This window comes from Eurytemora carolleeae, unplaced genomic scaffold (assembly GCF_000591075.1).
Source record: "Eurytemora carolleeae unplaced genomic scaffold, Eaff_2.0 scaffold404, whole genome shotgun sequence".
NCBI lineage: Eukaryota > Metazoa > Arthropoda > Copepoda > Calanoida > Temoridae > Eurytemora > Eurytemora carolleeae.
The window spans coordinates 225,260-245,407 of NW_019396431.1; the positions used below are offsets into that span (position 1 = coordinate 225,260).

General features: G+C 31.3%; 1 protein-coding gene across 1 annotated transcript in view; it reads right to left on the reverse strand.

The window, feature by feature from the left end:
- LOC111703190 (major vault protein) overlaps window positions 1-20,128 on the reverse strand; it is a 31,126-nt gene extending 10,998 nt beyond the window's left edge. Inside the window, exons 1-16 of the mRNA XM_023475064.1 lie at window positions 20,025-20,128; window positions 19,423-19,561; window positions 18,783-18,856; window positions 18,497-18,536; window positions 17,102-17,133; window positions 16,321-16,413; window positions 12,977-13,047; window positions 12,321-12,420; window positions 10,613-10,723; window positions 10,338-10,449; window positions 9,409-9,485; window positions 6,376-6,466; window positions 2,739-2,807; window positions 2,323-2,433; window positions 1,924-2,024; window positions 1,515-1,562 (exon numbers count right to left, since the gene is read on the reverse strand). Of these exons, the coding sequence (XP_023330832.1) occupies window positions 1,515-1,562; window positions 1,924-2,024; window positions 2,323-2,433; window positions 2,739-2,807; window positions 6,376-6,466; window positions 9,409-9,485; window positions 10,338-10,449; window positions 10,613-10,723; window positions 12,321-12,420; window positions 12,977-13,047; window positions 16,321-16,413; window positions 17,102-17,133; window positions 18,497-18,536; window positions 18,783-18,856; window positions 19,423-19,561; window positions 20,025-20,026 (1,271 nt within the window). The 5' untranslated portion in view covers window positions 20,027-20,128. The remainder of the gene's footprint in view (window positions 1-1,514; window positions 1,563-1,923; window positions 2,025-2,322; window positions 2,434-2,738; window positions 2,808-6,375; window positions 6,467-9,408; window positions 9,486-10,337; window positions 10,450-10,612; window positions 10,724-12,320; window positions 12,421-12,976; window positions 13,048-16,320; window positions 16,414-17,101; window positions 17,134-18,496; window positions 18,537-18,782; window positions 18,857-19,422; window positions 19,562-20,024) is intronic.
- Between the last annotated feature and the right edge of the window lie 20 nt (window positions 20,129-20,148).

Sequence of the window (20,148 nt, forward strand, 5' to 3'; positions counted from 1 at the left end):
TGCCTAGGGTAACATTTTGCCTAGAGTAATAGTTTTTTCTCAAAGAAATTTTCAACAATCCGAGAATTTTTTTCAAAAATCTGCAACTTTATTGGCAAAAATTTCGAAATTTTTTTTTAAATAGTTCAGTTTTCTATAAACCAATCAGATCGAAAGACACATTGAAAATGGCTCCCATGATAACTGCAGGGCTTACCATTCGGGGTAAGCCCAAGTACAGGGAAAAGAACTTCTGTGTTTTCGATGGGAAGAGGGCAGAGACCAAGAAATGGCGCTGTTCTTACACTGCAACCCTAACAAATATCTAATGGTAACCTGGTAGGGGATGTACTCCCAACCCATGGCCATACCAACAAGCTGCTTAAGACTAAAGCTAAGACCACAGAAAAGGCTGTGATTGAGAAATAAGATAAATAATGATACCTATCTATACTCCATGATGTAAACTGTAATTAAAAAAAATATATGTAATAACCATATTTCATCTGTTGTAGAATATAAAAAATGTTAAAATTGCTGGACAAGATACAATTCAATTGTCTATGACATTTAATTCATTAAAATTTAACTGGTTAAGCCTAAAAACAATGTTTAATTTTTGACAAAATTTGTTAAAAAAAGCAATAGGCAAAAAACTTGCCCTTGTGCTACCTAAGCAAAATGTTACCCTAGGCAAAATGTTACTAGGCAAACTTGAACTAGGCAAAATGTTACCGAGGCAAAAGTGAACTAGGCAAGTTGTAACTAGGCAAAATGTAGCTGAGCCCTAGTTTGCCTTAAAAGTGTCAAATTTAGTGTTTTTAGTGTTTAGTATTCCCACTTCAAACATAATGCCTCCAGTTTAAGTTTGCCCCCTTTAGAATGTTAACTTTAATGTTTTCATTCTATAGTGTAACCAGCAGGAGCTCAGTAGCTCGGAGTAGGGAGTTCCATTGATATAACCCCTTCAGATCTCATACGGACCCGGAGCTAAGATCAGATTGCAAGTAAACCTGTCTGTAAGCATAGCAGCTCATTAGCTTATTGTATATAGCTGCAGGTCGGATCTCATTGTGTACAGTTGTATTCAAGATATTGGAAATAAAGCAACGCTCTTCCACGAATTACGTCCTGGACGCGTGGAAAACCCAAGCCGATATTGTGACCTTAGTGTTCTACTTCAAATCCAGGCCAATGATCTCGCTCCATCAGGAGGCATGATTAGGATTTGGCCGGAGAAACGGAATTTACCAGTAGAATCAGACAAGGGAGGTTGATCTGCCTTATGAGGTGGAAGAAAGGCGGACGATCCGTCAGAAGCTCCGGCTTGATTCTAATAAGTGTAGTATCGAATATTATCTGTTTTAAAGCTGTAAATACATTTTTTCTATCACTTTGTGAACTCATTCATTTTAGTCAAGTCTTCAACTTTTAATTGTAACAATAGTATTCCCGCTTTGTTCATATAGTGCCTCCATTTTTTATTGCCCTCTGTAGAGCATCATCTTATGTATTCATTTTTCCAGGAGATTTACCTTATAAACCTGGAAAGAGAAATATGTGGTGTCCCCTTACCATTATCTCTAAAAGAAAATATTAACTTGAACAGAAGCGGCCCTTAATTTTCTCCCAAATTGTTTCTTAGTACCGTTGTAAATCGTACAAGCCACGTTTTTACTTGGGAACACTGAAGTTCTTTAGTACAGGGTGTCCCAATAAACATTTCATATGGTCTTCGATCCATGTGGCATTTTTTCATGAAAACAATTATTGCAGTATTCCAGCTTAAACATCTAATATCGAAAACGCTTGGTCTTGAGATTTTCAAAATGTGGTCTATTTTTGTATCGGAGATATTATACAAATTTCAATTTATTTAATAAATAAAAATTGTCTAAATATATAATATCTTAGTCAATCTATTAGGACACCCTGTATACTAACCTGTCAGAAGAGAGCAAGGTTTTTACAATGGTAGGGAGGGATTTCTCCCATAGTTCCTCATCTTCTCCCAGCATATAGGTCTGACCTATCACAGCTCGAACCTTTATTTAAAGAGAATAGTCATAAGTATGAAAAAGACGCATTTTATCAAACAGAAGAATAATCGGCTGTTGTTAATGTTTCCTTTAAACATGATCCTCTCCCTTAACATTTTTGTTGTAAATAGAGGTTTTATCACAGAACTATCTTGGCAATATTATTGTTTAAGTAATTTATACAATTCAGAGTTTGTCAGATTTATCATCGGTACGGAATTTAAAAACAAACAAAAATGAAATAAAAGCAGCAACGGACAACGCGCGTCAATAAAAATAATTCATCAATTTTTTCGTTCCTTACTTGGCCAGTTTTGATGTTTCTAACATATATCCCTTCATTCTCATGAAGAGGAATAGCTTGTCTTTTTGTAACAACCTCAACCTCTACTGGTGGAATATATTCCAGGGGGCCCTAGATACATAAATATATTCCAGGGGACCCTAGATACATAAATTCATCATCATGAATCAAAAATTATAATTTATTTCTCAAAATTTTTTTTTACATTTATAAATAAATTATGAATTACATTACAGACAAGAATGATATTTCCAAAATTAAAATACGAAAGTATGGAGTTCCAAATAACTAACTATTATGGATTCTAAAAATTATTAAAAATAAATATCAAAGACTCTTTTGTCAACTAAAAATTTTAAATAAAAAAAAATGTTTTATTATTTTAACTAAATAAAAAAAGTAAAATAAACTCTTGCCTGGAGCATCCATTTGTCCCCTGAATGCCTTGAAACCGGAGGATTCTGGAATTCGTCCATAAAATTTTCCTAAAAATCATTATTGCATCAGAGGAGAAAAAATAGAAAATATAATTTAAAATGTTGCGACGTCAATGTAAATCCTGGATAATCTATTTTTAGTGTGAATAATTTTAGATATCAAATTTCGTCGCATCAAGGGCGTATACAGGGAGGGGGGGGGGAAGGGGGGCAGTGCCCTCTCCTAGAGCTCAGAGCTATCACACTTTTAAATCTAAAAATTGAAGAGTGAAGAAAATAAAAAAATAGTTTGTTGTTTTTTTTCTGCTAGTTTTGTTTGAAGGAGAGCTCAAGTAGTACTTGTAAGGTAATTGGACTGTATGTGATACCTTTAAAGTATCCAAGAAGCCAAATGTTTTGAATTTACAGTTCAAATTTTTTTCTGATTTATTTCTGTCTACGCCCTTGCGTCGTATTCTTCCATAACCAACGTTATTACTAAATTGCAAATGAAACTGGCTCTATTGAAATAGTTTTAGCTTGTTTGTTATTTGATTGGATTGTTAATGTACAGGGTTAGATTTCAGAGACGACTGTACGGAACCCTGAACATGTTTGTCTTACAAATCAAAAAATCTATGACCCCGCTAAAATGTCAAGCTCACGCGCAAATTTCCATCAATATTTGCCAATTATTCTTATTTTTGTAAAGCTAGAAACAAGTGCTAGTTCTACTAAATTAGCTAAAAAATTTTCAATTGTTTTCATTAATAACGGGGAATTGTAATAAATGAAAAGACTCCCTCCCTCCCTCCCTCCAGTATAAATACAGATACAGATTACTAGGATTATAGATGCTGTATCTAATCCTGAGCTCTAGGTTCATTACTCTAGTTCTCATAATATCCAATTCTATTTACATTTTCCTTTCAATCATTCATTTCCATAACCATTCTTCCTTTCCGGCCATATGTATTATTCCTTTCCATGACCATTCTTCCTTTCCGGCCATAATTATTATTCCTTTCCATGACCATTTTTCCTTTCTAGCCATGAGTATGATTCCTTTCCATAACTATTCTTCCTTTCCGTCCATGAGTATTATTCCTTTCCATAACAATTCTTCCTTTCCGTCCATGAGTATTATTCCTTTCCATAACAATTCTTCCTTTCCGGCCCTGAGTATTATTCCTTTCCATAACCATTCTTCCTTTCCGGCCATAAGTATTATTCCTTTCCATGACCATTCTTCCTTTCCGTCCATGAGTATTATTCCTTTCCATAACCATTCTTCCTTTCCGGCCATAAGTATTATTCCTTTTCATGACCATTCTTCCTTACCGGCCATGAGTATTATTCCTTTTCATAACTAATCTTCCTTTCCGGCCATAAGTATTATTCCTTTCCATGACCATTCTTCCTTTCCGGCCATAAGTATTATTCCTTTCCATGACCATTCTTCCTTTCCGTCCATGAGTATTATTCCTTTCCATAAAAAATGTTCATGTCCTTCCCCCTTTCTTTGATTTCTTTTAATTCATCCGTTTCTTTTCAGTATTTTTCTTTCACTTTCTTTCCCTCTTTCCCCACCTTTCCATCCTTTCTTATTTTCCCCACCTTTCCATACTTTCTTATTTTCCCCACCTTTCCATCCTTTCTTATTTTCCCTACCTTTCCATCCTTTCTTATTTTCCCCACCTTTCCATCCTTTCTTATTTTCCCCACCTTTCCATCCTTTCAAAATTTTCCCCATACCGCCACAATGATATATTCTTTGGAGAAATTAAAACCCATCGGTAGCGGTTGAACGAACGGTTGAGAGTTGAGACAATTAGTTTATACTCTTTGCAGTTTAAGATAAGAAATGAAAAATTGGTTTTTAATATTAATTTTATGTCTTCAACAATTGGAAACACAATTTTTTGATACTTTTTGTTTTGTTTCACCGCTGGAATTAGACATCTTCGTAACATTCTTTTGATTTCAACCACTAGAAATGCAAGTTTTTATTATCTTTTTTTTTACCTTCAACTGTAATAATTATACACACTTTTTTGATGTTTTTTTTTGTCATCAACCGTTGTAAACCCTTTTTTAGCAAAACAAAAATATGTAAAAAACGTGAAACCCAGTGGTAAAGGGCAAAAATATGTACCTAAAAATTATGATTTCAGATGTTGCATCAATTTTTAATAAAAAAAGAATTTTCTGAATTACGTCGTCGAGTCTTGACTAGATCTTTATCGCTCATTTAACGCTATTGATGAGTTTTTTTTTTCTCCAATGAATTTATCATTGCCCTATTCATTGTATTTTTTCTTCTAAGTATATACCATTGCCTTATTCATTGTACTTTTTCTCCAAAGTATTTATCATTGCCCTATTCATTGTATTTTTTTCTCCAAAGTATATATCATTTGCGTATTCATTGTATTTTTTCTTCAAAGTATATATCATTGCTCTATTCATTGTATTTTTTCTCCAATGAATATATCATTGCCCTATTCATTTAATTTTTTCTCCAATGAATATATCATTGCCCTATTCATTGTATTTTTTCTCCAAAGTATATATCATTGCCCTATTCATTTAATTTTTTCTCCAAAGTATGTATCATTGGCCTATTCATTGTATTTTTTTCTCCAAAGTATATACCACTGCCCTATTCATTGTATTTTTTCTCCATAGTATATATAATTGCCCTGTTCATTTAATCTTTTCTCCAAAGTATATATCATTGCCTAATTCATTTAATTTTTTCTCCAAAGTATATATCCTTGCTCTATTCATTTAATTTTTTCTCCAAAGTATTTATCATTGCCCTATTCATTTAATTTTTTCTTCTCCAAAGTATATTTGATTGCCCTTTTCATTGTATTTTATCTCCAAAGTATATTTGATTGCTCTATTCATTGTATTTTTTCTCCAAAGTATATTTCATTGCCCTACCATTTAAATTTTCTCCAAAGTATATTTCATTGCCTTAATCATTTAAATTTTACCCACAGTAAATATCAATGCCCTATTCATTTAATTTTTTCTCCACTTCCCGGTCTATTTTTCCATTATACTTATCCCTACCTATTTAATTCTTTCTCTCCCCTTTCCCATTTATTTACTACTTACTCCCGATCCCTCCCTCCTCTTTTTCAGTTCCCTTTCCTTTTTCATTTCTTTTTCCTTTTTCATTTCTCTTTCCTTTTTCATTTCTCTTTCCTTCTTCCCATTCGCTATCTGGTCCATTTTTCTCCTATTCTCTATCCATTTCTTTCTTTCGTTCCTTCGTCTCTTTTTCTCTATTGACTTTTTTCTTTTTTCTTTTCCCTTTTGCCTTTTTTCTCTTTTCTCCTTCATCGGAAATTGTTTTATATTTCTCGCTGTTCTTACTAAACAAATAATTATGTAAATAAACCAATAGTTGCAAATATTTAATTTCCGTACCTTTATTATCTTTATTCTACATTTATGTAGTTAAGTAATAATATTTTTGCTTTATCTTAGTTAACAATTTCAGAACTGAATAGCGCTTGTTTTTAGCTTGAGTTTCAAGAAAGTAATTGGCAAAATTTTCATTGATTTTTGCGTGAGAGTTGGCAACTTTTGTATCAGTGTGATATTAGTGTTTATGTTTTATTACCAGAGCACGGAGAACTATTCCCTCGTTATCCCCGAGAACGAACACATCCTGAACACCATCCTCAAGATTCTCATCAGGCTGCAGGAAGAAACTATAATAATAATAATAATGATAATAATAATGATAATAATAATAATAATAATAATAATAATAATAATAATAATAATAATAATAATAATGATAATAATAATAATAATAATAATAATAATAATAATAATAATAATAATAATAATAATAATAATAATAATAATANAAGTACTGCCGAACAATACAATAATACTGCCTGAACAATACAATAATATTGCCTGAACAATACAATAATACTGCCTGAACAATACAATAATACTGCCTGAACAATACAATAATACTGCCTGAACAATACAATAATACTGTTTGAACAATAGAAAAGTACTGACTAAAAAAAAACTAATACTGCAGCCTGAAAATCTAAAAAAATGGTCTTAACTTTACTATACTGCATACTACAGCAAATTTTAAAATACTCCCGAAGAATTGCTTTTTTGCTATAAACCTAACCTACCCAACCCTCTATCCCCTCAACCTCCCCCTCAGTTGAAGGTTTCAGGAAATTAGCAGATTATGATACTACTAATGTAAACACTACAAACAGGGTTATATATATAGAGCAAACAAAAACTTCATCAATCAAAAACCGTGTAATATATCCGGAAATTGTAATCAAGTAGATTGTATCCTACAAAACACGTCAGTTCGAAAAATAGTTTAGTTTTCAAAATATTTATAATTTTCAAATGTAGTTTTCAAATCTCAATACAACCGAATTTTTGAGACAAAGACTTATGTTTACAGATTATAATTGTACGTATATCGTGCATGGAATTCTTTAAATAGGAGATTATCTAAAATAACGTTGTCTGCCACTTAAAAACTGTTTAAAGTGTTTAAAGCTATTCATTGATATTAGTCTTACGTTTCAAAGACAACTGTGGCCTGAGAATAAGCCGATTTATCATTCAGAATTTCAGCGCAAAGGTATGATACCTTTGCATAGACACTATTTGATGCTTTTTGTCAGAGTCATAGATTTTTTTAATTTTCAAATATAAGATTAAATTGTATTATCTATTAGTTAATTGTAGATATCTTTAATTTTTTTCAACTTTTCCTTAAATTTGTCTATTTGCAAAATATAACTTATTTTAAACATCTAGTTTTCTCTACTTCCCCAGAAATCCCCGTGATTTATTGAAGAGTTGGAATCTAGGTACCGGATTGTCTGAGAGAGAAAGTCGTCTTTGTATAAACGTGTTAATTTGTTGAATCATGTTTAGACACGAAAAGCGTTAATTTCTTGCTAATTATATGTTATATCATATAATGGCTGACGCATGATGTCATTAAAGATAATTTTAGATTTTATTGGACTTTAACTGAAAAAACGTTTAAATAGTGTCTATGGAAAGGTATCATACTTTTCCATTGGAATTCTAAACAATAAATCGGCTTTTTCTCCGGTCATAGATATCTTTGAAAAATAAGAAGACTAATACCAATGAATAGCTAATAGGCTAATTAGTTAGCCTATTATGAAATTACTCAAATAAGTGAACGGTCCCTTTATGTTCTGTTTAGTTTTTGTTCGGTTTTGCAGTAATATAGTTTTCTTTTCTTTTTTTTACGTGGTAGTCATGTTTTAAAATATAGAAAACTGTACACTTCTTGTTGTGAGATTTTGTATTAATCACCGATTCAAATTCTTCCTTAATCTTTAACTTTGAATCGGGGATTCAAATTTGAACCGACAAAGGTAGTTCAACGGCGTAGCTAAAAATTCATTATATTTGGTTCAAGAACAAATCTTGATGTTTTGTGGCATGATAAACAAATGACGATATAGATATCTTAATGGAGTTTACACTTAACTAAGTCATTCAAAAGTACTGAACTATTAACTAAATACTCAAATTTTTATTGAGAAATTTTTATATATGTTTTCAAATTTTCCATTCCCCCCGCCCCCTCCCTCCAACTTTTCTACATTGTCCATTTATCTTGTTTTCTATTAGTATTCCTACTGCAGACCTTTACACCGTACATAACTGAATTCAAGATATACAGGGTTACCTACAAAGGATGAGGCTCTAAAGACGACCCAAAACTATGAAATATGACAATTTGTAGCTTTTTGATGGTGTAACTAATGGTTAAGCACAGATAAAAGCCAGTTTTGGCCAACAAGGCACACTGAATGCAAGAAAACAGAACTAAACATATTCTACCCGTAGGCGTACACAGCTGAGTTCAGAATATAAGGTTACTGTATCATAGCTTAGATCTACTGTTTCCTGAGTCACGGAAGTTCGTAGTAAGATTTTGACTCCACTGGAGACCACCGGAGGGAATTCTTTTTCACTGGAGGGGTTTGAAAAAATGCTTTTTCAATTCAAAATTTTACGCAGGGTGATTTACATTCCAAGTGGAATTATAAACTCCTAGGAAGGATAACTGAATCCCTCCAGTGGAATAATAAACCCACAGGAAGGATATCTGAATCCCTCCAGTGGAATTATAAACCCCCAGGAAGGATATCTGAATCACTCCAGTGGAATCATAAACCCCTTGGAAGGATAACTGAACCCCCTCCAGTGGAGTTATAAACCCCTAGGATGGATATCTGAATCCCTCCAGTGGAGTTATAAACCCCTAGGAAGGATAACTGAATCCCTCCAGTGGAATTATAACCCCCTGGAAGGACATCTGAATCCCTCAAGTGGAATGTAGATCACCCTGCGTAAAGTTTTAAATTGTAAAAAGCATTTTTTGAAACCCCTCCAGTGAAAATAAAATCCCTCCGGTGGTCTCCAGTAGAATCGAAATCTTATTACAAACTTCTTTGAGTCCTGTTTCCTAGTTTTAAATTTCTTTTAATATTCATTTTCGAGTTCAAAGTAAAAAAGGATAAGCTGTTCGAATACACAGTATACAGTAGAAAGTTAAGGCCCTTCTGTCGAGTTCTAATGTCTATAATTAATTTTTCATTCATTTTTATCTTACCTATTTGTTAATGTTGTTATATAAACTTGTCCAACGATCTCTTCGTATACATCAGGAATATACGCCTCCAAATCCTAAACAGTTTTTTAATGGTTAAATTATATTTTCATCAGAGGCCATTCCTTCCATAATCTACATTGGTGGTCGACAACTTGACGTCTCCTATATTGGTCGTCAAATGTACGGAGAAATATCTATCTATCAGATAAGAATTTAACATGAGGCATCTAGCGGCCAACATATCTTCCCCCAAAGTACGTGAACTACACGACCACATGAGATCGGGCTCTGAGGTATATCCAATGTACGGAAAATGTCGTCTCCTATAGATAGATACAAATCTCACATGACCTCTCGCTTCTATAATCAGTGCAGATGTCATATGATCTATCTTAGGAGACGACAATTTCCGTACATTGGAGCACACCGAGATTTACCTGACTTATTATACAATATTCGGCAATATACAGATTGATTTAATTTTTTAGTCATTTACTTTCAGTGAACAGCTAACCAGAAGCCAGGGAATAATGCACTAAACCAAATGCGTATATTCAAAATTAAGAGATCAAGCAAATTCTGCGTATAATTCAAAAGAGTCTACTGTGAATATCGAAANCCCCCCCCCCCGAAATAACTTATTTTTTGCAGAAAAACAAAAACAAATGTTAAGGGAAGGAAGTAAACCCTTAATATTATACCAGGAATACGTTTAATTTTTTTTCCCTCGAATTATTATCTTTTCCCCTTTCATTTTATTCCAGGATTTTAAAGTTTGATAAAAATAATTTTCTAAATCTTGAAACTCTGTTAAACAAGTTGAAAACTGAATCAAGAGGAAGGTTTTGGATTTGAACAGTATACAAATATTTTATATTTTTTATATTTCTAACTCAAAGTTAAAGATTTTGCTAAAAAAACGTTGCCTTGATAGTGATGAGATATTCCTCTCCAGACTTACGCACTTTCCCACTTCCATCCTTGAAGGTCTGCGCAGCGCGCACGTGCACAGCTACCTTTTCGGTCAACACATACGCACTGTGCAGAAATAATATAAGGTAAAGTGTCGGTTCACTAATTTAGATTTTAGGTATAGAGTCAAGTCACTTATTTCCAAACAGGGAATAGGATAAACTATCATGTAGCGTCCTAAAAGTAATAATAATAATAATAATAATAATAATAATAATAATAATAATACTTGACGGTTTCTACAATTTCTTCGTAAACTCCCGGAAGATAAGCTCCGTTCTTTCTGACCAACCATTCTTCTCCAGCTACCCTTGCCTTGCCATCCCGGTCAACCGTCTCCCTGTCATATATTTTATGTTTAAAGTGACTGTTTACGTAATTTGAATGGAACCTTGTTGAAATTAAATTGATAATCTGTTCTTCTTTTCTCTTCTAAATTGGAAATAATTTAATTTAATAATTCTATAAGTCTATAAATTCATGACTAATCTTGATTTAAGTTGAATTATATCTACCCCCTAAAAACCTTCAACTAATTATGCTTTAAAACCGACAAAAAACTTTTCTAAATGAGAACTTTACATGTTTTTATTTCTTGTTTTATAATTATAATTTTTGTTTATAGTAAAGTGTTGAGAATGTTTATCTTAAAAAACTTTTTCCGAATAAGTTTGGTTTCGTAAAAGCTTTACGGAACCTTTACTGAAGCTGTCAAGAATAATAAACCATTAAAAACTTTCGGTAATAAAAGGCGGAACTTGTCCTAACCGAATTTCAAATAAATCTATCCCTTAGATTGCAGATGGTACACACTACACAGAGCTAGGTGCAAGATGTGGGACTGGGAACAAGTTTCGGGACGATTATTCCTAATAGAATAGATCCGGAATATTCCAAATGGAATAGATCCGTAATATTCCAAATGGAATAGATCGGGAATATTCCAAATGGAACAGATCCGGAATATTCCAAATGGAATAGATCCGGAATATTCCAAATGGAATCAACTAGCATCTGGGAGGTAGATTTATTTTGAATTCTGCTAAAAAACCCTAGTTTACAAAAGTTTTAATGGTTTACAATTCACAAGAGCATCAGTAATGTTTCCGTAAGACCTAAACGGATCCAAGTTGATCCGGAAACAAGGAAACCCTATAGTATTTAAAAACAATACCAGACTGAATACCTTTCTTTATTTACGAAAAGAATATTTTCGATTTGAATGAAGAAAAAGAATTTAATAAAAGGTATCTCCAAATTATTTATACAAGAATAGGGAAAATATAATTATAATATATATGTATTATCCCAGCTTACCAAATCAGACTAATATAGTAATACAGAAAATTATATGTAGGTTCCATATGTATTTTTAATTTCCAAGATTTAGGTGAAGTTTTTAAAACTTTTTAAAGAACTTTTAACTAACATAAACTAAACTCCTAACAAGACTACATACCAACACTAAAAAAGACTATTAATTTTTCGACCCGGTAAATTCTCACTGTTTATTTCTCTATAAATTAATCAAAATGATAAATAAAATTATCATTAATTAACCCTTTAGAGTCTGCTATGCTATGAAAACCCTCTATTTTCAATTCAAAAAATTATCCATGTTAACGCTCTTCTGACCGTAAACATTTAATTTACGACTGACAACCGATAGGACGGAAAAAGAGTCGGAATACCATAGATAATGATAGATTGCACATAGGACAGTTAGCAACTTTACAGATATTTATTTATTTATTTATCTATGCGGAATACCCACCAATAGGATGACTAAGAAAACCTTGCACGATCTTACTAAGCTCAAAATTGTGACCTCAAAAGATTAAACTGTCTTTGGTATTTAAGAAAGGTTTGATTACAACGTTTTTTTTGACACTGCATGCCTGAATTATTTTCGGGTTTTGTGCAAAAAAAAATTATACCTGAGAGCTCTAAGCCTAAGTGCTTGATTTGGTTTTATTATTATAGCTTTCTCTTCACCCACAACCTCGACCTCTTTCCGGGGTACATAGGTACCAGGACCTAGAGTACATAGCAATATATACCTTGGTACATAGGTACCAGGACATAGAGTACATAGCTATATATACCTTGGTACTAGGACCTTGAGTATATATATATACCTTGGTACCAGGACCTAGAGTACATAGCTTTATATACCTTGGTACATAAATACCAGGACTTAGAGTACATAGCTATAAATACCTTGGGACATAGGTATGCAGGACCTAGAGTACATAGCTATATATACCTTGGGACATAGGTACCAGGACCTAGAGAACATATCTATAAATACCTTGGTACATAGGCACCAGGACCTAGTGTACATAGCTAAATACATTGGCACGCAGGTAACAGGACTTACAGTAAAAGCTATAGATACCTTTATACATAGATCATAGGAACCAGGACCTAGAGTACATAGCTATCTATACCTTAGTACATTGGTATTAGAACCTAGTGTACATAGCTAATCTATATACATAATTCATGGTACAAAGTGACCATGAATTAGAGTACATTAATAGATATGTAGAAATATAGAGATTTCGTCTTTTGCAAGTTTTTCTAGATTTACCTTCGAATAGAAGTTCATCCCCTGCAATCATTTCTTTTTCGCCAGTAGAGTAATCTCGGGTTACCCGTAACCTAGAATAAAGAAGATTACTTGCTAGTTCCACGTGACCTAGTATATAGATAATTACTCGCTAGTTGTACGTAACATAGAATAAAGAAAATTACTCGCTAGTTGCATGTGACCTAGAGTAAAGAAGATTACTTGTTAGTTGCGCGTGACCTAGAATAAAGAAAATTACTTGCTAGTTGCACGTTACCTAGAATAAAGAAGATTACTTGCTAGTTGCACGTGACCTAGAATAAAGAAGATTACTTGCTAGTTGCACGTGACCTAGAATAAAGAAGATTACTCGCTAGTTGCACGTGACCTAGAATAAAGAAGATTACTTGCTAGTTGCACGTGACCTAGAATAAAGAAGATTACTCGCTAGTTGCACGTAACCTAGAATAAAGAAGATTACTCGCTAGTTGGACGTAACCTAGAATAAAGAAGATTACTTGCTAGTTGCACGTGACCTAGTATAAAGAAAACTATTTGCTAGCTGCACGTGACCTAGAATAAAGAAAACTATTTGCTAGTTGCACGTGACCTAGAACAAAGAAGATTACTCGCTAGTTGCACGTGACCCAAAATAAAGAAAACTAATCACTAGTTGCACGTGACCTAGAATGAAGAAAACTATTTGCTAGTTGCACGTGACCTAGAATAAAGAAAACCATTTGCTAGTTGCACGTGACCAAGGTTAAAGAAGATTACTTGCTAGTTGCACGTGACCCAGAAAAAAGTATAAATATTGATCTTGAGTTGTTCTATCTACTGTACACTAACTATGATCTTCTTTATTCCCTTACTCTAATTGAGCTACTAAGTTGAATTTGTGTGCGGTGCTCCAACAAACTTTGTTAAATGACAACTTGAGATTTCATAGAGTGTACTGTATACTATATATATATTACTCTACTTACTACTGTATACTAAATATTGTTCTACTTACTACTGTATACTATATATTGTTCTACTTACTAATGTATACTAAATATATTGTTCTACTTTCTGTATACTATATATATTGTTCTACTTATCTACTGTATACTAAATATTGTTCTACTTACTTCTGTATACTAAATATATTGTTCTACATACTACTGTATACTAAACTTTGTTCTACTTACTACTGTATACTAAATATATTGTTCTACTTTCTGTATACTAAATATATTGTTCTACTTAGTACTGTATACTAAATATTGTTCTACTTACTACTGTGAACTAAATATTGTTCTACTTACTACTGTATACTTAATATTGTTCTACTTACTACTGTATACTAAATATTGTTCTACTTACTACTGTATACTAAATATATTGTTCTACTTAGTACTGTATACTAAATATTGTTCTACTTACTACTGTATACTAAATATATTGTTCTACTTACTACTGTATAAGAAATATATTGTTCTACTTACTACTGTATACTAAATATTGTTCTACTTACTACTGTATACTATATATTGTTCTACTTAATACTGTATACTATATATATATTGTTCTACTTACTACTGTATACTAAATATTGTTCTACTTACTACAGTATACTAAATATATTGTTCTACTTACTACTGTATACTAAATATATTGTTCTTCTTTCTACTGTATACTAAATATACAGTTCTACTTACTACTGTATACTAGATATATTGTTCTACTTACTACTGTATAGTAAATATTGTTCTACTAAATATATAAATATATTGTTCTGCCTACTGTATAATAATATATTGTTCTACTAAATATATAAATATCTTGTTCTGCCTACTGCATAATAATAAATTGTTCTACTAAATATATAAATATATTTTTCTGCCTACTGTATAATAATGTATNATATATTGTTCTACTTACTACTGTATACTAAATATATTGTTCTACTTACTAATGTATACTAAATCAGACTATCAGACTATATTGTTCTACTTACTACTTACTACTGTATACTATATATTGTTCTACTTACTACTGTATAATAATATATTGTTCTACTAAATATATAAATATATTGTTCTGCCTACTGTATAATAATGTATTGTTCTACTAAATATATAAATATACTCTTGTATTACTGTTCTCTAGAACTGACAGGTAATCAATCTTATACGACGTCTACCCATATACCCATACACTCTTATCAAACATTATATATATACAAAGGAAATGAGTTTCGCCACATATTCTGCTTTAATTCTTATTCTTAATTAATTTAATTCTTTTATCTTTGCAACCCATCGTCGTTTACCTTTGATATTTCAAATTATAAACGCTGGTGAATTAACAAGTCAATTTTTGAAATATCAAAGGTTTAAACATCCATGTTGCAAAGATATAGGGATGAGACAATTTGAGCTTGTGACAATAACACAGTTCCTTTAAAGGTAAAAGCATGAGAAAAAAAGAATAATAAAAATAAAATAATAAAGAGGCGGGAGAAACGCATACTAAAAACAAAGTGAGGCAAAAGAAAACCAAACTAATGTATCAGACAGGGTGTCTCAATACAACAGACAGGGTGTCCCAATGTATCAGACAGGGTGTCCAAATCTAATAGAAGTATAACTGAGTTAGTGAGGTAAATCATACAATAGTATAACTGAGTTAGTGAGGTAAAATCATACAATAGTATAACTGAGTTAGTGAGGTAAAATCATACAATAGTATAACTGAGTTAGTGAGGTAAAATCATACAATAGTATAACTGAGTTAGTGAGGTAAAATCATACAATAGTATAACTGAGTTAGTGAGGTAAAATCATACAATAGTATAACTGAGTTAGTGAGGTAAAATCATACAATAGTATAACTGAGTTAGTGAGGTAAAATCATGCAAAAGTATAACTGAGTTAGTGAGGTAAAATCATACAAAAGTATAACTGAGTTAGTTAGGTAAAATCATACAAAAGTATAATCGAGTTAGTGAGGTAAAATCATACAAAAGTATAATCGAGTTAGTGAGGTAAAATCATACAAAACTGTTTACACTTTAAAGTCGATCTGGTCTTGATCAGCCTAGATCTAAGTGATATGCATCTATAAATAAAAAGTAATATCTGTTTGTCTGTTTGTTTGTTTGTCCGATCATAACTAAGGAACCCCTGTAACGATTTGCTTCAAATTTGGGGAGAACGGGAGACCCACGGGAATTTTATTAGCTTGGTGTTTAGATTCTAAGTTAAGTGGGTTAGTTTATAATGGGAAAAATATCTAAAATCGTAATTTACGACAAAGCGCGGGTAAACGGTGGGACTAACTATGATTACCCTGGATAACGCTGGTTAACAGTAACCTACTTGAGTGCAGTAAGAGCTGGTACAACCCTGAGAAGAGAAACCTTGTTCTTGATCATCTCCCCAGGATACAGAGGAAACGGGTCCTGCTGCAACCTGAACAAAAAAAAAATATGAAAATCTAAACAATTATAGTGTCAAAGTTTGATTAATGAAGAGCCAAATAAATCTAAATATGTAAAATTGTAATCTTTGTTTGTTTGTTTGTCCGATCATAACTCAGAAACCCCTGGACCGATGAAAATAGGTAAAATGACTCCCCTGGGCCACACTGGGTTCCAAAGCTAGTAAAGAAATAAAGGAATAAAAAATAGAAAAAGATAAAGAACTGAATGTACAAATGAAGGATTGAAAGTTCAAATAAAAAAATGAAATAATAAAGAATAAAATAATAAAGTAAAAAGTTGCTTGAGGAGAGGATCAAGAATAGATTGAATGATTAAAAAAATTGAAAGATAAAATACTATTTTTTTTATCTTTCAATTTTTTCTAATAAAACTGATTTGTCATCTGTCTAAAATTCCCACAGGAAAACTGTCTTATTTGAATTGATTTGATTCAGATCCGGCGTATAAAAGTTTCAACCGCCTTAATAAATCACAAAAAGACAGGTTAAAAGATTAAAAAATATAATTCTTAAAACTTACAGAGTATTATTAGTATAATCTTTTATTCAAAACACAACCGCCGACAGAAAAAGTATGTAAGAGAAAAAGTTCACAAATTTTTTTGAATGGGTAAAATTAGGATCGATTACAGTTTAATGTGATTAAGGTTCGCTCACCTAATTTCTTCTTCTGCATGATCCAACCGAACCTTAAATAATATTATAATAAAATAAAACTCCTCTATCTATCTTTCTATCTATCTATCTATCTATCTATCTATCTATCTATCTATCTATCTATCTATCTATCTATCTATCTATCTATCTATCTATCTATCTATCTATCTATCTATCTATCTATCTATCTATCTATCTATCTATCTATCTATCTATCTATCTATCTATCTATCTATCTATCTATCTATCTATCTATCTATCTATCTATCTATCTATCTATCTATCTATCTATCTATCTATCTATCTATCTATGAATATATCCAGTATAAATTCTCCCTGAAGACATACTGGGATTGAACACCAGAAGCTTAAACTTTAAACATTTTATAATAATTCATTTTAAGTTTTAACTAATTTAAAACTTTCCATTTACTTTAGAAACTCCAACTTCAACACTTCATGTTCTCAGGGATTAATTCAGTAACTCAAATCTGGTAAAAACCATACGAAATATAGCATGAGTTTATGGGAAATATATACAAAAAATTTATGTTCATGGGTTTAAACTAGTTTTAATAGATGTCTAAATACAGAATATAAACAATCAGCGATTGTAATTAGGTATTTTACGTATTTTACATCCATTTTTAAAGAATTATTAAGATTTGCATTGATCTCTATAAAATCAATGAATCATACAAACAGAAAAATATATGTTTCAAAAGATAAGGAGGATTTAAAGGTTAAAAACATTATCTTTCCAAACAAATAGTATTATTATACAGGATTAGGTCTGATGTATGATAAACTTGACGGTATTACATGATTAATAAAAAAATTGAATTTTAAAAAAATAAACATTTAAAAACTAAATTTAACTTTGAGGATTATTTCCATGCACCTTAATTCTAAACTACTTATCCTGAGCTTCTGAAAATAATGAAATTAATCCGGTTTTGAAATAATATTCGTAAACGTCTAAAGTTTCCCTTTCAGCAAAAGGATCATTTGTTCCACCTTATTCAAACATCCTGGCTTATCTATACTCTTTCTTACTATCTATCTATTTATCTATCTTTTTATTTATTTAAAACAAAACCGAACTAAACTAAACTAGACTAAACAAAACTAAACTAAACTAAACTAAACTAAACTAAACTTAACTAAACTAAACTAAACAAAACTAAACTAAACTAAACTAAACTAAACTAAACTAAACAAAACTAAACTAAACTAAACTAAACTAAGCTAAAATAAACTAAACTAAACTAAACTAGACTAAACTTAACCAAACTAAACTAAATTAAACTACACTAAACTAGACTAAACTAAAATAAACTAAACTAAACTAAACTAAACTAAACTAAACTAAACTAAACTATTTAACTATATTACCTGCCCCATTGAATCAGTCTCAACTTCCCCTTTCTCATTTCTGAAAATTAATTGTTACAAATAATTTTTTGAATAATAGTATAATTTAACTAACAATAATGATAATAATGATAATGATAGAAGTGTTATAATTATCTTAATAATAATAATAATAATGATAAAGCTAATGACAATAATAATACTAAAAACAATAGTAATAATGATAATAATTTTAATTCTGATAAAACTGATAATACTGATACTAATGATAATAATGATAATAATTAATAATAACAATGTTACTTACCGTAGGACAGGGTTTTGAATGATACAATAATGTCTGGGAGGAACTATAACCATTTTCTCAGGATTCATCAGAACCTGCAGAATAATAACAAACTAAACCTGTTTATTATCCTTCTATTTGTTAGTAAACACACTAAACCTGCTTATTATCCTTCTATTTGTTAGTAAACAAACTAAACCTGTTTATTATCCTTCTATTTGTTAGTAAACAAACTAAGCCTGTTTATTATCCTTCTATTTGTTAGTAAACAAACTAAACCTGTTTATTATCCTTCTATTTGTTAGCAAACTAACTAAACCTGTTTATTATCCTTCTATTTGTTAGTAAACAAACTAAGCCTGTTTATTATCCTTCTATTTGTTAGCAAACTAACTAAGCCTGTTTATTATCCTTCTATTTGTTAGTAGCTTATAGAGATGAGCATTGTTTTGTGAATGAAGGAAATTTTTGAAAGCTAATGATATTATTCGTCCACAATTGTATCGTTCGGAAAAATAAACGAACGATGATAGAACGAATCAGATCTGTCAGAAAAATAAAAAAGTTTTTAAAAGGAACAAATGCACGTTGAACAAACGAATAGAAAAAAAACGTCCAAACCTGTTCATTATCCTTCTATTTGTTAGTAAACAAACTAAACCTGTTCATTATCCTTCTTGACGAATGTCTGAGGTCCAATCTCTACCCTGGTGACGTTTGTAGTTTGATCCAGTACATGAAGATAGTGGTAGGGAGGTACCCTGTACACAGCCTGCTCCATGTCTTTATTCTTGTGACTCCTGCAGTATAGTATAGTTAAGTATAACCTGGAGAATGGAGGTTTTTACCTAGCTGGATCCAGATTTTGCTATTGGTAGCTTCAAATTTACTTATTAATAACAAGCCTGGTTAGCTGTTATTAAGTTTACGAATTCGTCAGAAAGACGTTAATTCTTTCGATTGAATCTGGTTCTTACAAACAGTAACTTTTTATTATACTTAACTAGATATTACTGGCGGTAAGATATCAAACTAAATAATAGTATGAATCAGAAATATGTGTTAAAATGCATTTTCTCTTGTCTACAACAGACTAGAATGCGTAGATATAAAAGACAAGAAGATACAATGGTCGGAGAAAAATTCACTGCTCTTTTAAATTAAAAAAAATTGTTAAAAAAATGTATTTTAAAAAAGGAAACAATGATTTTAAAAAACGTTACAATTAAGTTTTAATAAATTGTAATACAAAAATATGCTTACATGTTGTCGGGTAGAGTTTAACTGAAACTATTCTGAAAAAGAAATTTTTATATATGCAGTGTTTGTAGGTGAATTTTCATGATGTTACTATTGCAACAAGTCTACAGGATTTGCCGGTGATTCA